We start from the raw sequence: 18748 nt of genomic DNA on the forward strand, positions 1-18748 counted from the left end.
TTTTGCACCATCTAAGTGTATAACCAGTTATTTTGAGTTCTGAAATATATATCTCTTGTTAACCACAGAATCCATACTTGCCAAAATAAGCCTCCAGTGGGCCAAGTCAGATGTAAAATGCTCTTTAATCAAAATGAGCATTGTCAGACTGCACATCAAATGTTGCTTTAACATTAAAAATGGAGAAAGTCTATACTTTTGATGGATTATTTGAAAACATTTAGGAAAACTTTTACAACCTTTTATAAAGCACCTTTGAAAGCATGGCTACAATTGATACTGTATTATCTGTATATATGAAGTAAAAACTACAAACATAAGTCAAACAGTTTAGAGTTAGTTATTTGTCCCATTTTCTTATCATTTACTACAAAGATAACTCAGTCATTCTCTTTGCCTGAGAATTGTATGCATATATGTCAACAAATTGTAATCGAACTGTTCTCTTTGCCTGAGAATTGTATGCATATATGTCGATAAATTGTAATCGAACTGTGTTGTCCTTTGGAAATGGATAAGCATACATGTCAATAAACTGTAAGTAAGCTGCTTTGTTTTAGGAGTTTTTAAACTTAAATTAATGTTTCGAGGGATATTTTATATTTGGATCAATCATCTAATTTATTTAAGTCTAGATTTTTGGTATTTTAATAATCTATCATTAGAGATTTCATATTTGGATGAATCGTCTAGTTAAATGGGTTTTTAATAATCTATTAAGATAAAATAAATTCCTTATTTGGATCAACCATCTCACTAGATAGGCATTTAGGTCTGGTGTTTGCAGGAGCATTATCAGGCGAATGGCTATTTGCAGGCAGCATTAGCCTGGGTTGTGAGAAGACTACAAGGTGCAAGTATAGTTCTTAAGAACTTTCAAGTAGTTGGTGCTTGAGCTTGGCTTGACCTTTGCACAGAGGCCACAACATGCCTTTAAAGCCATATAAATCTGTTTGAAACCACATTTTTGAAATATTTCCAAAAAGAATTATTAAACCTTTTTTAACTTTTTAGAAACTGCTCCCTCAATTAGTGTTTGGTCACATGTTGGATGAGCAAGCCCTTAAGTTTGGTCACATGTTGGATGAGCTAGACCTTAAGTGCTAAAGTTTTTTAGCCTTTACTTGCATGGAATTTGTTGCTTTTCTCATATTTTTTTTAAATTGCTAGCTTTTGCCAAGTTTTTCTTTCTTGAGTTGAATATTTTTTATTTTTTGAGTCCAAATCAAGTCCGACTTGTGAATTATTGTTCAACATATGGAATATTCATCTTAGCTTATAGATCAACTTATAACATAGGAGAAATGCAATTATGATCAGATGTGGGGAGACCTAATTTATTCAAATATAATAAAGTGATAGTCAATTTACCTTCTGAGTTATAGATAGTGATATATGCATCAACTAATCTAAAATTCCATTCTTTTGTTTTTGAATGGTAATAAAAGCTTCCGTCCTTAACTTTTGTATATCTATTCTTTTAGAGGTTCTTTTGTGCATACTCAACATGAGACTAATGAGGAATGCCCTTAACTTTTGTATATCTGTTCTTTTAGAGGTTCTTTTGTGCATACTCAACATGAGACTAATGAGGAATGCAATTAAGATCAGATGTGGGGAGAGCTAATTTATTCAAATGTAATAAAGTGATAGTGAATTTACCTTCTGAGTTATAATACTGATATATGCATCAACTACTTTTGTTTAAGCTAAAAAATTTCAGCACTGAATGGTAATGAAAGGTTTCGTCCTTAACTTTTGTATATCTATTCTTTTAGAGGTTCTTTTGTGCATACTTAGCATGAGACTAATTATGAGGTCAGGTTTTAGATTTTGGTGTTGGATTTTAGGCTCTTATCATATCAGATCTTTTTGTTATTAATTTATCATGAATTGAAGGCACTCGGCTATTTCTAGGTGTATGAGACTAATTTGAATCCTTCTGAAAAGGATCTTGCTACATCATATACTTCATATTGCAAATTCAATGCAGTTCACTTTCTCCATCTATTTTTGCTTGTAGATATCCACATTTTGCAACCCACAAAGAACATTGAAATTTAAAGATAAGAGATGGAATAAAGGTAAAAGATAATTACGTTGCTATGCCAAGATGTTTGAAATTGAAAAAGAACAACCTATAATTTAAAAGATCCCCCAATTAAATTAACTACTTGTTTCATAGGGTTGTTAGAAGCAAACAAGAAGGAAGACTGAGAGGGGGTGGTGAATCAATCTTCACCGAATCAAAGAAAATTAAACAAAAACATAAACTGGTAAACTGCAACAATGATAGATAAACAAATTAACAACACAATAGACAACACAAGGGTTTTTGACATGGAAAACACAGTTAAGGGAAAAACCACAATGGAAACCTACCCGCAGTAAGATGATACTCTGTAGTAGTATGTGAAAATTTTACAATGGGAAATGCACTTGCATTCAGGAACACTGCCTAGAGCTCATTTCTCAAAAGGTATTTGCTTGAAAGGATACAAACCTCAAGGAAGTCTCACTGACTTACAATATGATTCAGGCTACAATGCAGAAGAAATGAACTACAATGATAGCATCTACAAATGCCTATTGGCAGTTCTGATTAAGCATAATTGTCTCCTCAGGAACACCAATCTCACCTCAACTCTTCATGAATGATAAATCTCTTATTCACACATTCACCTCTTTCTGATAATGCAGATACAATAATGACATCGTAATTACATATTTATATTACCTATATATAGAAATCATCAACCTTTATAACAAGGTCGGCTAAACCCTCAACCCTTAGCTCATAATTACAAAAATTACATTACAGGATTCAAAGATCGATCACCAGACCAATATAATGATTCATGTTACATAGCATGTACCTAATTCAAATTCCCAAATGATCACATCCATCAGAAATCATGCCAAGTTCAACCGCAACACGCTAGACCACCAGAAATATTGCATAACACGAAAAGTATCATCGGTTCATGGAAATCACCAAAAGTCATAGCATGATCAATGTGGATCATAAAAAGAAATAGGATATGACTAGGAAACACCAGCAAGCACATTATAACCATTCGGAATAGTTGCACCAACACAAGTTTTTAAATCTTCATCGATCAACATCTAGAAAGCTCAAGAACACAACCAATCAACAACTGTCACAAAGAAAGATTAATTCAAAGCACCAAATCACAAACCATCTAAAATGAAGATACACATGATCATTCCAAACAATATCCCAAAGTCTCAGCACAAGATCTGATCACATCGAAATATATCATTGATCACATTGTAATATATCGTTGATCACATAGTAATATACCGAAGGAAATACCAATCTCTGCAAAACAATGATCAACAAATCCAAACTACAAAACCCAATCATAAAATATTCCCAAACTCACAAGAATATGCTAACATCAATGACAACAACATATCCTAGAAGCAACAATGATCAACCAAATCCAACAATCCTCCCAACAATCCAACAATCGCCCCATTTGGCATTGATGACAACATATGAATGTGAACAAAAGTCAAGGCAAAGAAAGAAGATATCACAAACAAAATCACCCTAAGATCAAGATAGATAGAGTAGTTTTTCACATGATCTCTCTCCTCCTTTGACAACAATGCTAAAGATCTCAAAACACAGAAAATCAAAATCTCTCTCAAAATAGAAACATGGATCACTCTCCCTGGAACATACAACCAAATCAATAGACTACTCGAGCAAAGGAGCAATACCAACTCATCAATCCAGATAAAAGCATAAGGCTCTAAAATCCACCGGATCGATGTAACTCAATGCATCTAATTCTCATTAGGAGGGGTGGATACCCCTAACTTGTCTCTCAAGTAGACAAATGTATCTATAGGCAAAGGCTCAGTGAAAATATCAACAATTTGTTCCTTTGTAGATACATATTCTAGCTTTACCTTCCCTTCACTAACTTGCTCTATCAAGTAATTATATTTAATTGATATATGTTTAGTTTTTGAATGTTGCACCAGATTCTTTGACATGTTTATAGCACTGGAATTATCACAGTATATAAAAGCAAGCTCATCATGAATAACTGTGATATCTTTCAACATTTTCTTCATCCAAACTATCTGAGCGCAATTACTAGCAGCAATAATGTACTCACCTTCAGTAGTAGATAGAGATACTGAATCGTATTTCTTACTTTCCCAAGACACCAACTTCTTACTAAATAAGAATATTCCACCGATAGTACTCTTCTTGTCATCTACATCACCAGCCCAATCTGCATCAGTGTAAGCACATAATATGAAATCATCATTCTTTGGACACCATAAACCATAATCCATAGTTCCCTTTAGATATCTGAATATGCTCTTAACATCTTGCCATGACTCTCCTTCGGATCAGCTTGATATCTAGGAGCCATAGACACAACATGCATAATGTCAAGCCTAGTCTGCATTAGATATAGTAGTCCACCAACCATAGATATGTACTAGCTCTGATTATCTTTCAAGGATTCATCATTTTTAGACAGTTTACAACTAGTCACCATAGCAGTTCCAACCAGTTTGGAATCATCTAGTCCAAACTTCTTCAACAATTCCTTCACATACTTAGTTTGAGATATAAAGATACCTTTTCTGGTCTATGCAATCTGCAAACCCAAGAAAAATTTCATCTCACCAATCACAAGAATCTCAAATTGTTTTCGCATATCACCAAAAAACTTCATACTCATATTGTCATCAGCACCAAAGATAATGTTATCAACAAAGACATCAACAATCAGAATAATATAATTTTTAATTTTAAAGTATAGATTAGTATCAACAACACCTTTAGTAAATCCCAAATTCAATAAATATTTGTCTAATCTACCATACCAAGCTCTAGGAGCTTGTTTCAATCCATAAAGTGTTTTCTTCAACTTGCATACCATGTCTCCATCATCCGATAGTGAACATGCATCAGGTTGCTCAATGCAAACTTCTTCCTCTATATAACCATTCAAAAATGTAAATTTGACATCCATCTGATATAAATTGAAATCTTTATAAATAGCATAAGCAAGTAGTAGTCTAACAGCTTCAGTTTTGGCAACTGGAGCAAAAGTTTCTTCATTATCAATCCCTTCTTGTTGTGATAACTGTTTTCTTTAGTCCTTTTTCTATACCTTCATCATTTTTTCTTATTGCCATAGAAGGATTGATATATGTTTGTCATTCCTCATGTTTCTTCAAAATAGTTAGATCTTCTAGTCGACCACCTTCAAACATAAGAAGATCCCATGTTTGCATTTGTTGAAGTAGAATCCTCCTCACCAACCAAAATATCCCTATTTTTATTGATAATTCTCTTTATTTCCTCTTTGTCTTTTCCCGACAGATAACATAGTAGTGTTCTCAAAAATGGAGAAATGGGTAACAAGCTATCCTTCATTTTTGCAACAAGGTATAAGAAGTTTCAACTTGAATCCTTCAATGGAAAAGGTGTCACTTGTCTTATTCCCCTCAATTCCTTCATGAGTGTCTTTTATTCAATTAAGATGAGACATACACAAGGACAATCCATTCCCTAAGTCTTCCCCCATAAATGAGGTATAGTTGTCGACTCGATACCCTCAACTCATCTATCCTCTAAATTATTCAATCATCTTCCAAAGGATTTTTGGAGATTGAAATCAAGGTAGGGTGTTTATGGCATGTCCAATAGGCACCCACCTCAAGGGTATAGACCTTAGAGGTCTACTTTTGTAATTTAAACATGGAAATTGACACAAAAAATACATTACAAATCTATAATGATAAACCTAATAAGCACACGTATATCAAATTATAAAACCTTAATTGAGCCAAAGATTAGTCCTTAAGATGTGGTTATGATATTTGTGGCCACTGAGTGGGTTCCTATGATTACAGATTGTCTAGACTTATTTCTCAAACATACTTTACTAATAGGACCCATAATGATATATTATTTGCTATCAATTTTTCATCAAGTTTAATAGGTAATACCAAGCATATTGCAATAAAATTAGGTAATTTCCAATCTCCCAATATATGTAACCATCTACTTAAAAAATGTATTAGCTATACGTGAGGTAGGGTGTTACAATTTCTATCCTTGGAGTATGTTGAATGTAAGATAAGATGGTAATCTGAGTTGTCCAACAAACTAAGAAAATGTCCATTAACATTTAAAAATATGCATCTAAATTTTTAAGCTCAAATATTATTCTCCTATATATATACAAGCTCTTAAAGAAGTCATATATTTTATTTTTGTGTTTCTTATAATCCTTGCCACCACAAAATTACACCCTAAGAATCCATCAATCATGAACATAAACTCAAAAGTAGTAACTCTTGGAGTAGATGGTTAATTATCCATTATAAATTTAAGATTCATTTTTTTTTCAAATGCATTCACATCCTCGTAATTTTAAAATACCCATTACTAAACCTCCTACTAGCATCAACTAATAAAAATTAAAAAGATTTAAACCGTAGAAGAAGCTAGCCATTATTAGAGGTTGTGGATGTGATAAATTCCTCGCTCTCAGAATCTGGACTTCCATTTATCGGACGGAGCAAGCGAGTTCTACAGATGGGACAAGTATTACGCCTTTCCAGCCATTGAACAAGGCAGCGAGCATGGAATATGTGGGATTCATGACAAGGCATCTGTCGAGCATCATCCCCGACTTGGAAAGGCTTGGTGCAAATCGAACACTCTGATTCTGCGTTAACATGATGAGCTGCAATTATTATTTGAGTTAGCTTCTCCACATCCTCTCTATCAGATGGCAACTCAACTTGCGATACCTCAACATCCTCTGTATCATATTGGATAAGGAGGGATAATGAAGTTTGTGCCCTAAAAAAAGTGTCGCGAAATAGTGAGTTGTCTGCAATGTTCTCAAGGTCTGTTTGTGGCCTCAATATAAGGTCTATAGCCTCCATTACTTGCTGGCGAAGAGCCGAGTTATCTACTTGTGTGTTGTTGGTACTCATATTTAATTACTAAGAAAATGACTTGCTTGTGACTAAGGATTCTACTCGAGTCAGATGTGACTGAAAAGCTGTTATTGCACCAACACTCAACTCAAAAGGACTGATAGGTCCAAAAATACTAGTGGGAACTCTCATACACAAGTACTTGACTCACTGAGAGAAAACTACTTAAGCAACCCTTCTGCCACAATACTTAGATTGAGACTAGGAAGGCATAGAATCAAGGGGAGATAAAATACTCCTACAACACTCTCAAGAGATAATTCATAGAATTCATAGGGCTTAATGCAACCTCTACATTCTTCCAAAAGGGGTTTAAAATCCAAAGGCACAATCTTAAATAGTTGTAGAGAACTCCCATCAACCATAGGGAGATATAGGTCTCCAAATCTGACTCTAAACAAGGAAGATACAAAGAATACAACACAAGGAGATGAATAACTCCTAAAGGCAAATCAATAACCTCACAAAACATTGGGAATTGAAATTATAAACATTCGTAGAGAATACAAAAAAAAATTTCCAGTAAACTTTTCAAAACTTGAAATTAATAATCTCTAAATTCCCCTTTCCCAAATTCCTTTTCAAATCAATCAATTTCTCAATTCCCAAAACCAATTTTCTGAAAAAAAATTTTAAGTAAAATCCAACAAGCAATTGCATAGTGATGGAGATTACACTGCATTTATAGAAATCAAAATTCAAAGGTAGGATAAACCAACCTGTAATTGCAATCCAATTAAGGCTGAAAAACTGAAGAAGAGCAATCCACAACAAATCCAAACCTTCAATCCAATCCTCAATCCAAATCCAAATCGAAACCAATTTCTAGAAATCAGTCAGTTGATTAACCTGACAACATTTAAAGAATGCAATTTAAATAAGAATTAAACTCAAACTACAGTGCAAAACCGACCAATCTAAAAATTCTAAAGAAAAATATATTTTACCTATATGGTATAGTTTCGAGAAATACATATTTTTCAAATTATTTACCTACCAATTTAAAATCAACCAATCACATGCATAAGTAGGTAAACTATATAATATATTTGATTACCAATAAATAATAATCCATTATCCAATAAAAAACAAATAAACGAATTAAATGAATAAAGCCATATAAATAGGATTCCACAATAAAACATAAAATAAAATCCTTAATAACCAATAAATAAATTAATAAAATCAATAAATAAATATAAATTTATAATAAATCAAATAATAAATAAATTGTTAAAGAAATTCTAAATAAACCATTAAAAATATATCAAAATAAATGAATAATAAATTAATTAAATTAATTAAATTAATCTCAATTGATTAAATATAATTCTCATTATAAATAATCATCCATTAATAAAATAATCAAATACATATTCAATAATCATATTATAGGATAAATTAATCCAAACCTTAAATAATAACATTATTCTATAATTTAAATTAAATAGAAAACATACATTCGCATACTCAAGCAATTCGACGAAAGGAAAACATTGACACAAGACTCTACCACTAACTTGCCTTGTGGCACAAACTAAAAAAGTGAACAACTAAGCCTAGAGTGAGTGAAAGAAACCCATGCCATCTCCAATAACTTGCCACTGGGATAGGAAACGCTCAGACCTATGAAGCTAGGTGGAGTCTCTGTCTAGTACCTGCAATCTTGCAATCACATTATGATACATATACAACATATATCCATCATAAAAAATAGGCAAGTGAAAATTGAATTGCAACACCTTATAATGTTCGTAATGAGTGCTAAGGTATCGCCCCTTTCATGAAGACGAACACACATCAATCACATCAATACATCGAATGAAACCATAATTACCAAATAGGGGTTAGAACCATCATAACATCATAACTCATGTAATCCACATAGAAACCTCAAATGCAAATAATCCATCAAATAATCTAGAATGTATCGCCCATTATATGAATCATCAAATAGCATATGTCCATATAAACCATCTAATAATATTAGTATCATAGAAATAGTGTCATAACTATTCATCAAGACATCCACCATAAGCATCGAAAACATAAATAGAATCATAAGTATCGATCAAAATACCACCAAGAAGTCTAACTAGGTCTATTAGGACACCAAAAGAAGAGATGAATCCAGGAGGGGTACTACATGTTTGATTAGATTAAGGATGCAAAGATCTTCTGCAAGGTAGATCTTAAGTCCAGGCATCACCAGCTAAGGATTCATGAAGTATATATTCATCATACAACATTTCGCACTAGATATGGACACTATGAGTTCATAGTGGTACCTTTTGGTCTCATTAATGCTCCATCACTTTTTATGAGCTTGATGAATGGAGTTTTCAGGACGTATCTAGATAGGTATGTTCTTGTATTCTTGGATGATATATTGTTTTTCTCGAGATCAATCGAGGAGAATGAGGAGCACATGAGGCAGATTTTGCAGTACCTATGGGATAATTAGTTGTATGCCAATATGGTGAAATGAAAGTTCTTCCAGATAGAGGTCAGATATCTAGGTCATGTCATACCAGGAGAGGGTATTGTAGTAGATCGCTCTAAGATTGAGGCTATAGTGGATTAGCCAGCATCCACTAATGTGGATGAGGTTCATATCTTCATGGGACTTGCAAGTTATTATCGTAGTTTTGTTAAAGATTTCTCAAGGATTCCTCATCCTATCAGTTCTCTTTAGAGGAAAGGAAATAAATTTGTTTGGTCAAATTAGTGTGAGATGGATTTTCAGATCCTCAAGGAGCATCTGACAAGTGCACCTATTCTAGCAGTGTCAAATCCTTTGTGTGATTTTGTGGTGTGCACATATGCATTCTTGCAGAGTCTTGGAAAAGTTCTTATGTAGGATGGAAAAGTGATAGCATACGAGTTGCGTAAGCTCAAAGATCATGAGTTAAATTACCCTACTCATGATTGAGAGATAGCAGTTGTGGTTCATACTTTGGTTCATTGGAGGAGTTTCCCTCTTGGGCATCGGTCCGAGCTACACATTGATCACCGTAGTTTGCAATACATTTTCACGCAACCAAACTTGAATTCTAGGCAGCAGTGTTGGATGGAGTTCTTGTGTGAGGACAATGTGTAGTGTACCTCCTAGTTTCATCTTTTTATTTATGTAGTAGTAGACATGCTTAGACTCTATGATGATATTTTGATCGATGTTTATGATTCTGTTTATATTTTAGACACTCATTGATGATGCTAGAAGTGTTACATGGACATATGATATATGATGACTTATATGGATGATGATATCTATTCTTGATTATTATAATGATGAATTCATATTTGGTGATCTTTATATGAACTTGTTATGTAGATGGATTAAATTATTTATGGGTATTTGGTGATATTGTGGTAATGCTAACCCTATTTTATTATCATGATGGCATGATCTTTGTGACTGTCTTCGTGATAGAGATGATGTCATAAAACTCATTACGAGTATTATATGATATTGTGACTCTCTATCACTTGCTTGTTTATTTATTATATATTATTGGGTATGTCATATTATGGTTATCGATGGTTGCATGTACCAGACATCGACTCCACTTGGTTTCAAAGGTTTGAGCATGTCTTTATCGCAATGGCAAGTTGTTAGAGATGGCATGAGTTCCCTCTACACACTCTAAGCTTAAGTTGTCATCTTTGTCAGCCAATTATCTTGGCACGAGTTGTCATGCTAGCATGTTGAGTTGTGGTCATTTTGTGGTATTGTGAGTATTTGATTATTTATTTAATTAATGTTTGATTAATATAGTTTATTAAAGGTTAAATTAATTTATCATATAGTTTGCTTAATTAAATATTATTAGGTGATTTATTATTATTATTTGATTAATGTCTTGAGGATTTAATAGTTTATATTAATTTGTTTATTTTCTATTTGGTTTAATTGATTTATTGTTTAATTAATTAATTGTTATTTATTTATTATTTAATATCTATGGCTTTCTTCAAAATACTGCGGCTTCGTCCTATTACCTACAAAAAAAATAAAAAAATATCTATGACTTTAATTTAATCATGTTTTAATATTTATTTTAAGACTTTATATTTTATTTGAGGCTTTTATTGATTTAATTGCCCTTAGTTATTTTTTTGGGCACATCTATTATTTATGCATTTGATTTTAATATTATTAATGTAATTATAACTCTTGTGTCATGGGAAAATAAATATATAATATTTCTTACCTACCTTTCGCAGTTATTGGCATAAAAGCCTTGGGTGAATAAAATATAATATTAATACAGATTAGCTAGATTATATAGTATTTTGGATTAGTTCTATTGGCTGGATTTTGGCTATGGTTTAGAATGAATTTTATTTAATCGATCACATGTGCATTTTGTCGGGTTGGCAATTCTTGAGTTTCTTTTGCAAAATTTTCATTCTTGGCTGGAGATTTGGATTTGGTTTTTCTTAGGCTTGGTGGGATTTGTGGATTACACTTAATCGGATTCATTTGTCATTCTTCATTTTTTGGGGTTGGAGAGTTTCTTCTCCCTATACTTCATTTCCCATAAAGATTGTTTGCATAGTGTATTTATGAAAAGATTGCTTTTGGAAATTTAGGGGAAACTATAGAAAATAGAAATATTATTGTTTATAATATGTTAATATCATATGGTTTGGGGAAAAATATTCATTCATATTTCTATTTGGTTTCTTATTTTGTTGTGTGCAACATTATGCCTTCTTTGTGAATGTTGTAAGGAATGGTTTGGCTACAACTTCATGTGAATCCATGTTGGCCTCGATTGCTTGTTGGAGTTGTATGTTGTCTATACGTTTGATTATTTGAGGTCTTCATAAGTGTTATTTCAAGATTTTTCAATGTGCATTTTCCAAGAGTCCTTTCTTGGAAGTAATGATTTATTTCATTATAAACCTTATTTAATTTGATTGATTGACACTTTTATTTCTATTGTTCTAAGAGATTCTAATTATTGCATTTTTGGTCTTATCTAAAGTCCCAGTAAAATATTTTAGCTTAATGAATTTTCTAGTCTCCACCTTGAGAAAATGCACTAAAAGTAATATGCGTTAATCTAAATTTCATATGTACTATATAGTTTATAGTATGTGCTAAATTATTATTTATATGTGTCTTTTCATCTACCATATGCATTATTTCATTGAGTATATGCACTATACTAGGATGTATATGTACTAATTTGTTTATCATATGTGCTTTTATGTCTTTCAAATGCATTATTCTAGTTCTCAGATGCGCGATTCTATTTAGTTCTAGTGTTTTTCAATGATTTTATTTATCTGGGTTGATTTTCCTAGTTCTGTAATTTGTACGAAAGACTTATTTTGATGTTTCTAATATTCGTAGCATGGTATATGTTTAGATTTGATTATTTTTATGTATTTGTACTCTGGGCCTTGCCATAGAGGTTGTTTGTGCTACTCCAGTAAGTTCACATGCTTTGTTGTTGAGGTTATGTTCACGCTTTGCTCCAGCAACCTGATGAGCCTCACTGTCGAGGAATTTATTGTTATATACAGTGAATTTATTGTTATATATTTTTGACCCTGATGGTTTTATGCTCTATACTGGTTACTTGGAATTTGGTTGAACTTGAGGCTTTTGGTTTTACGTGGCATTGTTGGCACTTTGGTAATTGCATGGCATTGCTTACTGATATGCTAAGTGGATTCTTATTTGGTATTGTATTTTAACCTCCTTGTTATTTATTTTTTTCCCTTCAGGGCTTCAAACATGATTAGGGGAGTGGGATTTCATGTGATGATCAGAGTCATGAGAGATATGCTACTAGGACGTTCCTAGTAAGGATGCTTAGAATCTAGACCACGAGGGCACATTGAAAGTTTCCTTTGTTTTAAATAACTGATAACATTAATAATTAATTATATGGGTTGGGTAATTAGGATTCACCTAATCAAGATAATAGTGGTTGTGAGCCCCAAGACTTAGTTCTATGGAGGATGTTTTAGGATAAGCTTGGAAATGCCATTGTGATGGCAAGTCAATCTCCCTTGTTCTCTCATAGGTTGATATTGTTCCACATGCCTATCAGGATGATAGGCTCTTCTTTGTGAGGATAGCATGCAGAGACATGTCTATCAGGGTGAGGTTTTCCGTTCTATATGAAGATAGCATGTGATGACACTCCACTCCTACGTGTGTCCTTGGTCCTTGATCTGTATGCCATGATTGTTGGTATGCATCTGGGAGTTTCTATATTTATGATTACTCATGTTTTGTGTTGGCTTATGCTTTTGAGTTGCTTCTTGCAGTGGTGTTGGAATTGTTGAGTCTCTTTGGTGGTTAGGTGCCAGCCTAGGTTTAGAGTGTGTGTGGGACATTGTGTCATCTCCTAGCATGGGAATGATTGCTTTGGTTCCACATGGTTAGGTGGTTTGATGCCTTCTTCCATTAAGATTTTCTCTCTTGGATGCTTCATGCATGGAGATGGATTGTTGTTTATTTAGCTTATGGATAAATGTATTGGATCAATTGACATATATATATTTATGGCATCATGAGATTACTATATTTGTATTTTGTACTCGAGTGTTATTCTTATGATGTAATTGGATAATGTATATATAATGATTGATTAAGTTGTAGAACATGGTTTATGACTCTTGTAAGAGAACATATGACGTATCATGTTGTATATTGAGATTGATTCATTTATGGAAAAGATAACAATGGATTCATTATTGTGCATTAGCTTTATGTCTATCTTGTAATATTAATTAGAATGGGATATTCATGTGAATAGATCATATAGGAATGGATTAATGTTCTTGAATTATTAATGTAAAAATACGATTAGGAACATCGGATTTGGTGTTCTTAAAATTAACTTAATGGGATAGATTAGAAATGATATTGCATATGTTGTATGGAAAGAATGAATGATAGCAGAATTATTATGCATTAGATTAGTAGTGATTGTGATGTTATTGCTTATGTTGGTAGTGTACGTAATGATGTTGAGATACCCTAGGGAAGATAGTTAGAAATATTGCGTCATGTGTATTTTCACTTGTGTTATTAGTTCATATGATTAATTTTTATGTTTTAAATGTGCATATGGATAATGTGTATATCATGTATATGAATATTTAATGCACAAGATTAAAATATTGTATGTGTTGAATTGGATGATGTATTAAAAAAAAATTATCTGTATTTGTTGCTAGTTAGCTTTATCTCCCTAGGGTATTTTGGTGGGCATTACACAAGGACTAGGTTGGATGAGTAAATGAAAATTTGTATAATTCAAAGAAATTCTAATTCAATACCTATCTTAAATATTGTTGCAGATATGATATGCACATGAAGGATTTAACACATGATAGGTTAGCGAGTTGGTAGTTGCAATTATTTCAAAAACCTTCCCATTGATCTTAACTACCAATTCCAATTTTCTTCATGAATTTTTTAAGTAATGCTTTGTGATCTAAAATATTATAGATCTTGATATCCAGCCTAGGAAATCCCATGATGTTATTGGGATGCTCTAACCATGAGATATAATACCAAATGAGGGATTGAAGGTGGATGAGGAAATATAGAAAACAAACATAAGATTTATATCCATCTAATTATAATATTATACCAATTTGACTAATTGAGTTACTTCTCATATATTTAAACTCTGCTACATCCAGAGTGGTATACTTTTACAACAATACAAAGTAAGACTTCCAAGACAATATAAAACAAAAACATCAACATAAATTATATAAAAAAATCATAACAAATGGTGGACAACAAGATAACATAAAATGGTATTTTCAACACGGGTGACAAAAGTTATAGAGAGAACAATTACCAAGTTAGAGGAGTAAATGGTAATCCATTCAAATCAATCTTTTATTGTTTAAAAGTTGATTCTAGCCCTCAAGTTGATAAAATTTAATATTTTTTCTACTCAAATAGATAATAATATTGTCTAAGTTATTAATTTATTAAATCATTAACAACACTATTATTAATGAAACCTAATTTTGTAATTCACCATATTATATTGGTCTCAGAATTAAATATTGTATGCTTAGACAAGAATAAGATTTCTTCCACATGAATAAGAAGATAACAAATAAAAACAAATATTGATGAATAATAAAAACAACAAAATATATAACTATTGCAACAACAAAAACTTATCTCAACTGCAACAAGACCAATCATTCTTTTTTTAACTAATATTGAGGATATTGAACAAGACCTAAAGTTGCAAATAATAAAAGCAACACACAACTCCAAAACAAAGTACAGATAATTTAATAAATTTAAGATTGGAAAAATTACTTGAATGTTTGTACTACTTTAGGTACTAAAATATTTAAATATCATGATATTAAGAATAACAGGATTTAAGATATTGTGAAAATTAAATCTATTTTATTTTATTTCTACCAAGCCTCTTTGTGTCATGCATGTGGTATGACTAGAATTACTTATTTTTTGCTACTTGTTGGATGGTGATCCTACCCATACATGGTGATATAATTCTACCAAAAACAAGTCTATATGTTATTTAATGAAATAATATCTTATTTAATCTTTATTTTTATTTTTATTTATTGTTCTTAGCCACCAGTCACTACCACTAGCATTTCCTTCAAACCTTTACCTTTGTTAGTTCACTTATCAAATTTAACTATTACCTTTATTTAATTACTCTCTAGCCATAATAAATAAAATTTATTGAGATTGTGTATGTGGTGAAGGATAAGGTGAAATGAACCTACATATGACTCTGGACAATTCATATATATAAATATCTATACATTATTTTGTATGTATTTGTGTATGCATACATATAACTAAAATCAGATAATGGACTAATGCATAGCTGGTGATTGTATAGAATATAATTAAGGATGATAAAAATTTTATTTATACGAACATGATTATAATATAATAATTATATAGTCATGTGTAAAATAAAATATTGATAAATTTATTCAAGCATATATTTAGATCCCATAGATAGATTACAACATACAGGTAGCCAAAGGAGATCTAGTATACTAATCTAAAACTAATGCTATAAATTCATAGTGTGGGTTGGGTTAAAGGGCTAATGAATCATACTTTACAGTTTGAATTTATCTTGTCACATTAATTCTATTTGACTATTGGTAGATACAAAGTTTATTATAACAGTATTGTGATATTGTTATATTGGGAACTTCTCGACAGGAAATTCTCAAAAAACATTGTGAGAGGGCAACTAGAATTCTATTAGGAAGCCAATTTTTTGAGCTCATGGTAAACCTCACACTAGACATGGGCCAATGAAGGATTCTTTGAACAAATCTCCGACAGTTTTTTCAAAGAGTATGAGTGGAATCCTCTTAGGAAGTTAGGGTTTTGATCTCGTGGGAAACCTCAACTTTCTCATTAGCAATTGCAAGATTTTCTAAACAAATCCCCTATAAATTTTCCACATGATATTCCTTGTTTCATTCCTTCCATCATTTCAAGACCTAATAATATTCCTATCTAGAGGTTCCTTTAATCTAAATTTGGCCCATTATGGTTTTGGTCAGGATTGTCTCTCACCTTTTTCATAAAAGGTCCACTTGTCAAAGAAAAGGAGATATAAGGATCGTAAGAGGAATCACAAAATTATAGCAGGGAAGACAAAGTTAATGAAAAGAGATCCTCAAAGTCCTATTGATGTTGAGTTCCCTTCACCTTATTCAAATATGGATAAAAAGGATACCGAGGAAGTCATTCAAATCTCTTTTCCAGATGCTATGTTGGAATCTCAAGTTGTCGAACTACAAGGATGGGTACTGATTGGTAAGTTCTGGAATTCCTCTATGGATATTGGTAAATTGTCTGACTAGCAATTGATGTGTGGAAGGAAGTTTTACCAATCTTTTATATTGATGGCGTTGATGGATTCTTTACTGTAATTTTTAATTCTAAGATTTATAGAGACATAGTGCATAAATCTAAAGCATATTTCTTTTAGGGTTATGGGTTATATACACTCCATTGGTTCCCTAATTTTGATCCTCATGCCACTTCAATTAAGTTGGCCCCATTTTGTATCTATCTTCCATCCCCACCTCTTTATATTAGGCATCTTGGGATTGTGGAAAATTTGGTAAACCAAATAGGTATTTTTTTGAAACATGATCTAAAACCTATGAATTTTCAAAGTAAACTATTCAAGTTTGTATTCTTCTACATTTGTTGGTTGCCTTCCCTAATGTTGTGCGCATTCAATTTAAATTTGTGCAATGAATTCAGACTATTCTTGTTGACAAGCCTTAGAGAGTCAATGAAAAAACTAACAAATTGGGCCATTTCACTTTGGATTATCTTTCTCAAGGTTCTAATGATATTAGGGTTTGTGAAGATCTGGTGTCTTATCCCCTTCAATGTGCAACAGTCAATAGGATGAATCATCTCCAATATTAGCAAAACCATAGGATTTTCTCAGATAAGCAACCTCTATGATTTATTTTGTTGGAGTCTATGGATGGATCTCTTTTAGAACAATTTCGGGTTAATATTGTGTCTTCTTCTAATAAGGTGGTTGATATTAATATTCTTTCTTATGAGATTGGTGCCATATGGATCAAAGAGAGAAGAAAAATTAGATTGTGTCCCCTATTTCTCTCAATCCTTAATCCCTCAAAGTATGATTTTCCTTATTATATATCTATCCTTTCTTGCATTATGGCTAGTTTCTCCAAGGGCCTTGTTCACCCTTCCAAATATCATAGTCCTTTAATCAAGCATAATGACTCATCCAATCAGCTCTCATTCAAGTTGGCCTCATCTTCTCTAATTCCTTTAGTTTCCATCAACTCAAAGGATTTCATGAAATATTTTTTACAAGAGTGTAAGGATTGTTTTCTTTCTAGTGAACATGATATGTTGATTGAGGAGTTATTCATGAAAGTCTGCAATCAAGAGTTTGATGTGATTACACAACAATTTGGTGAGGAAGATGAAGTTGTTGAGGCAAAATAGGACAAAGAGTGTCCTCTTTATTTATATTCTTGTTTCCATGATAACATTAAACATGATAGTCAACAAAGTCCTATTTCTTAGCCTACTCTCCCAATTGAGGGGGAAGTTCTATTAGAAGCTTTACTTGGAGAAATACAAGAAACTAAATATGTTCAAACTTATATATTTCAAACTCCTAGTGTGATTAAAATCAAAACCCCTATTAAGAAAAGATCTGTTTGGAAAGGGAATTGCTTAAGAAATAAGAAGACAAGGGAAGAAATTAAGGCGATAATAAAAAAAACTCTTGATGATAAGTATAGACCATGGAGAACATGTTGTTCTCTATTGCAGGTATGAATATTATCACTTGGAACATTAGGGGACTTAATTCCCCTAACAAGAGATGCCTCATTAAATCCCATTTCGATGGGTGTGGGGTGGATTTAATTTTGTTGCAGGAATCTAAATTTTTAGAGCCAGAGGATGCTCCACTTTTTGTCAAATGATAAAGTTAGAAGGTTGTTTCCTCTCCTTCGATTGGGGCTTCCATACATTTTAAACTAAGGCAATTTTATTCAAGTTGTTGTTAATCTTCCCAATCTAAAGTTTCATTTGATTAATGTGTATGGGTCAAATTCCATTGTGGCAAAAGAGCCCTTTGGAACTCCCTGTTTGTAGTCCTCACTTTATATCCTACTTAGCCTTATATTTTAGGTACATATTTTAATGTTGTACTATCCCCTTAAG

General features: G+C 32.2%; 1 protein-coding gene across 1 annotated transcript; it reads right to left on the minus strand.

Annotated features, from left to right (window-relative positions):
• Positions 1-6510: 6510 nt before the first annotated feature.
• On the minus strand, positions 6511-7008 carry LOC131858124 (uncharacterized). The gene has a single exon (XM_059211130.1). The coding sequence runs from the start codon at positions 7006-7008 to the stop codon at positions 6511-6513; it is 498 nt and encodes a 165-aa protein (XP_059067113.1).
• Between the last annotated feature and the right edge of the window lie 11740 nt (positions 7009-18748).

This window comes from Cryptomeria japonica, chromosome 1, assembly GCF_030272615.1.
Source record: "Cryptomeria japonica chromosome 1, Sugi_1.0, whole genome shotgun sequence".
Lineage (NCBI taxonomy): Eukaryota > Viridiplantae > Streptophyta > Pinopsida > Cupressales > Cupressaceae > Cryptomeria > Cryptomeria japonica.

Excerpts from the sequence above, each read along its gene's own strand:
- LOC131858124 (XM_059211130.1), bottom strand. The coding sequence starts at position 7,008 with ATGAGTACCAACAACACACAAGTAGATAACTCGGCTCTTCGCCAGCAA.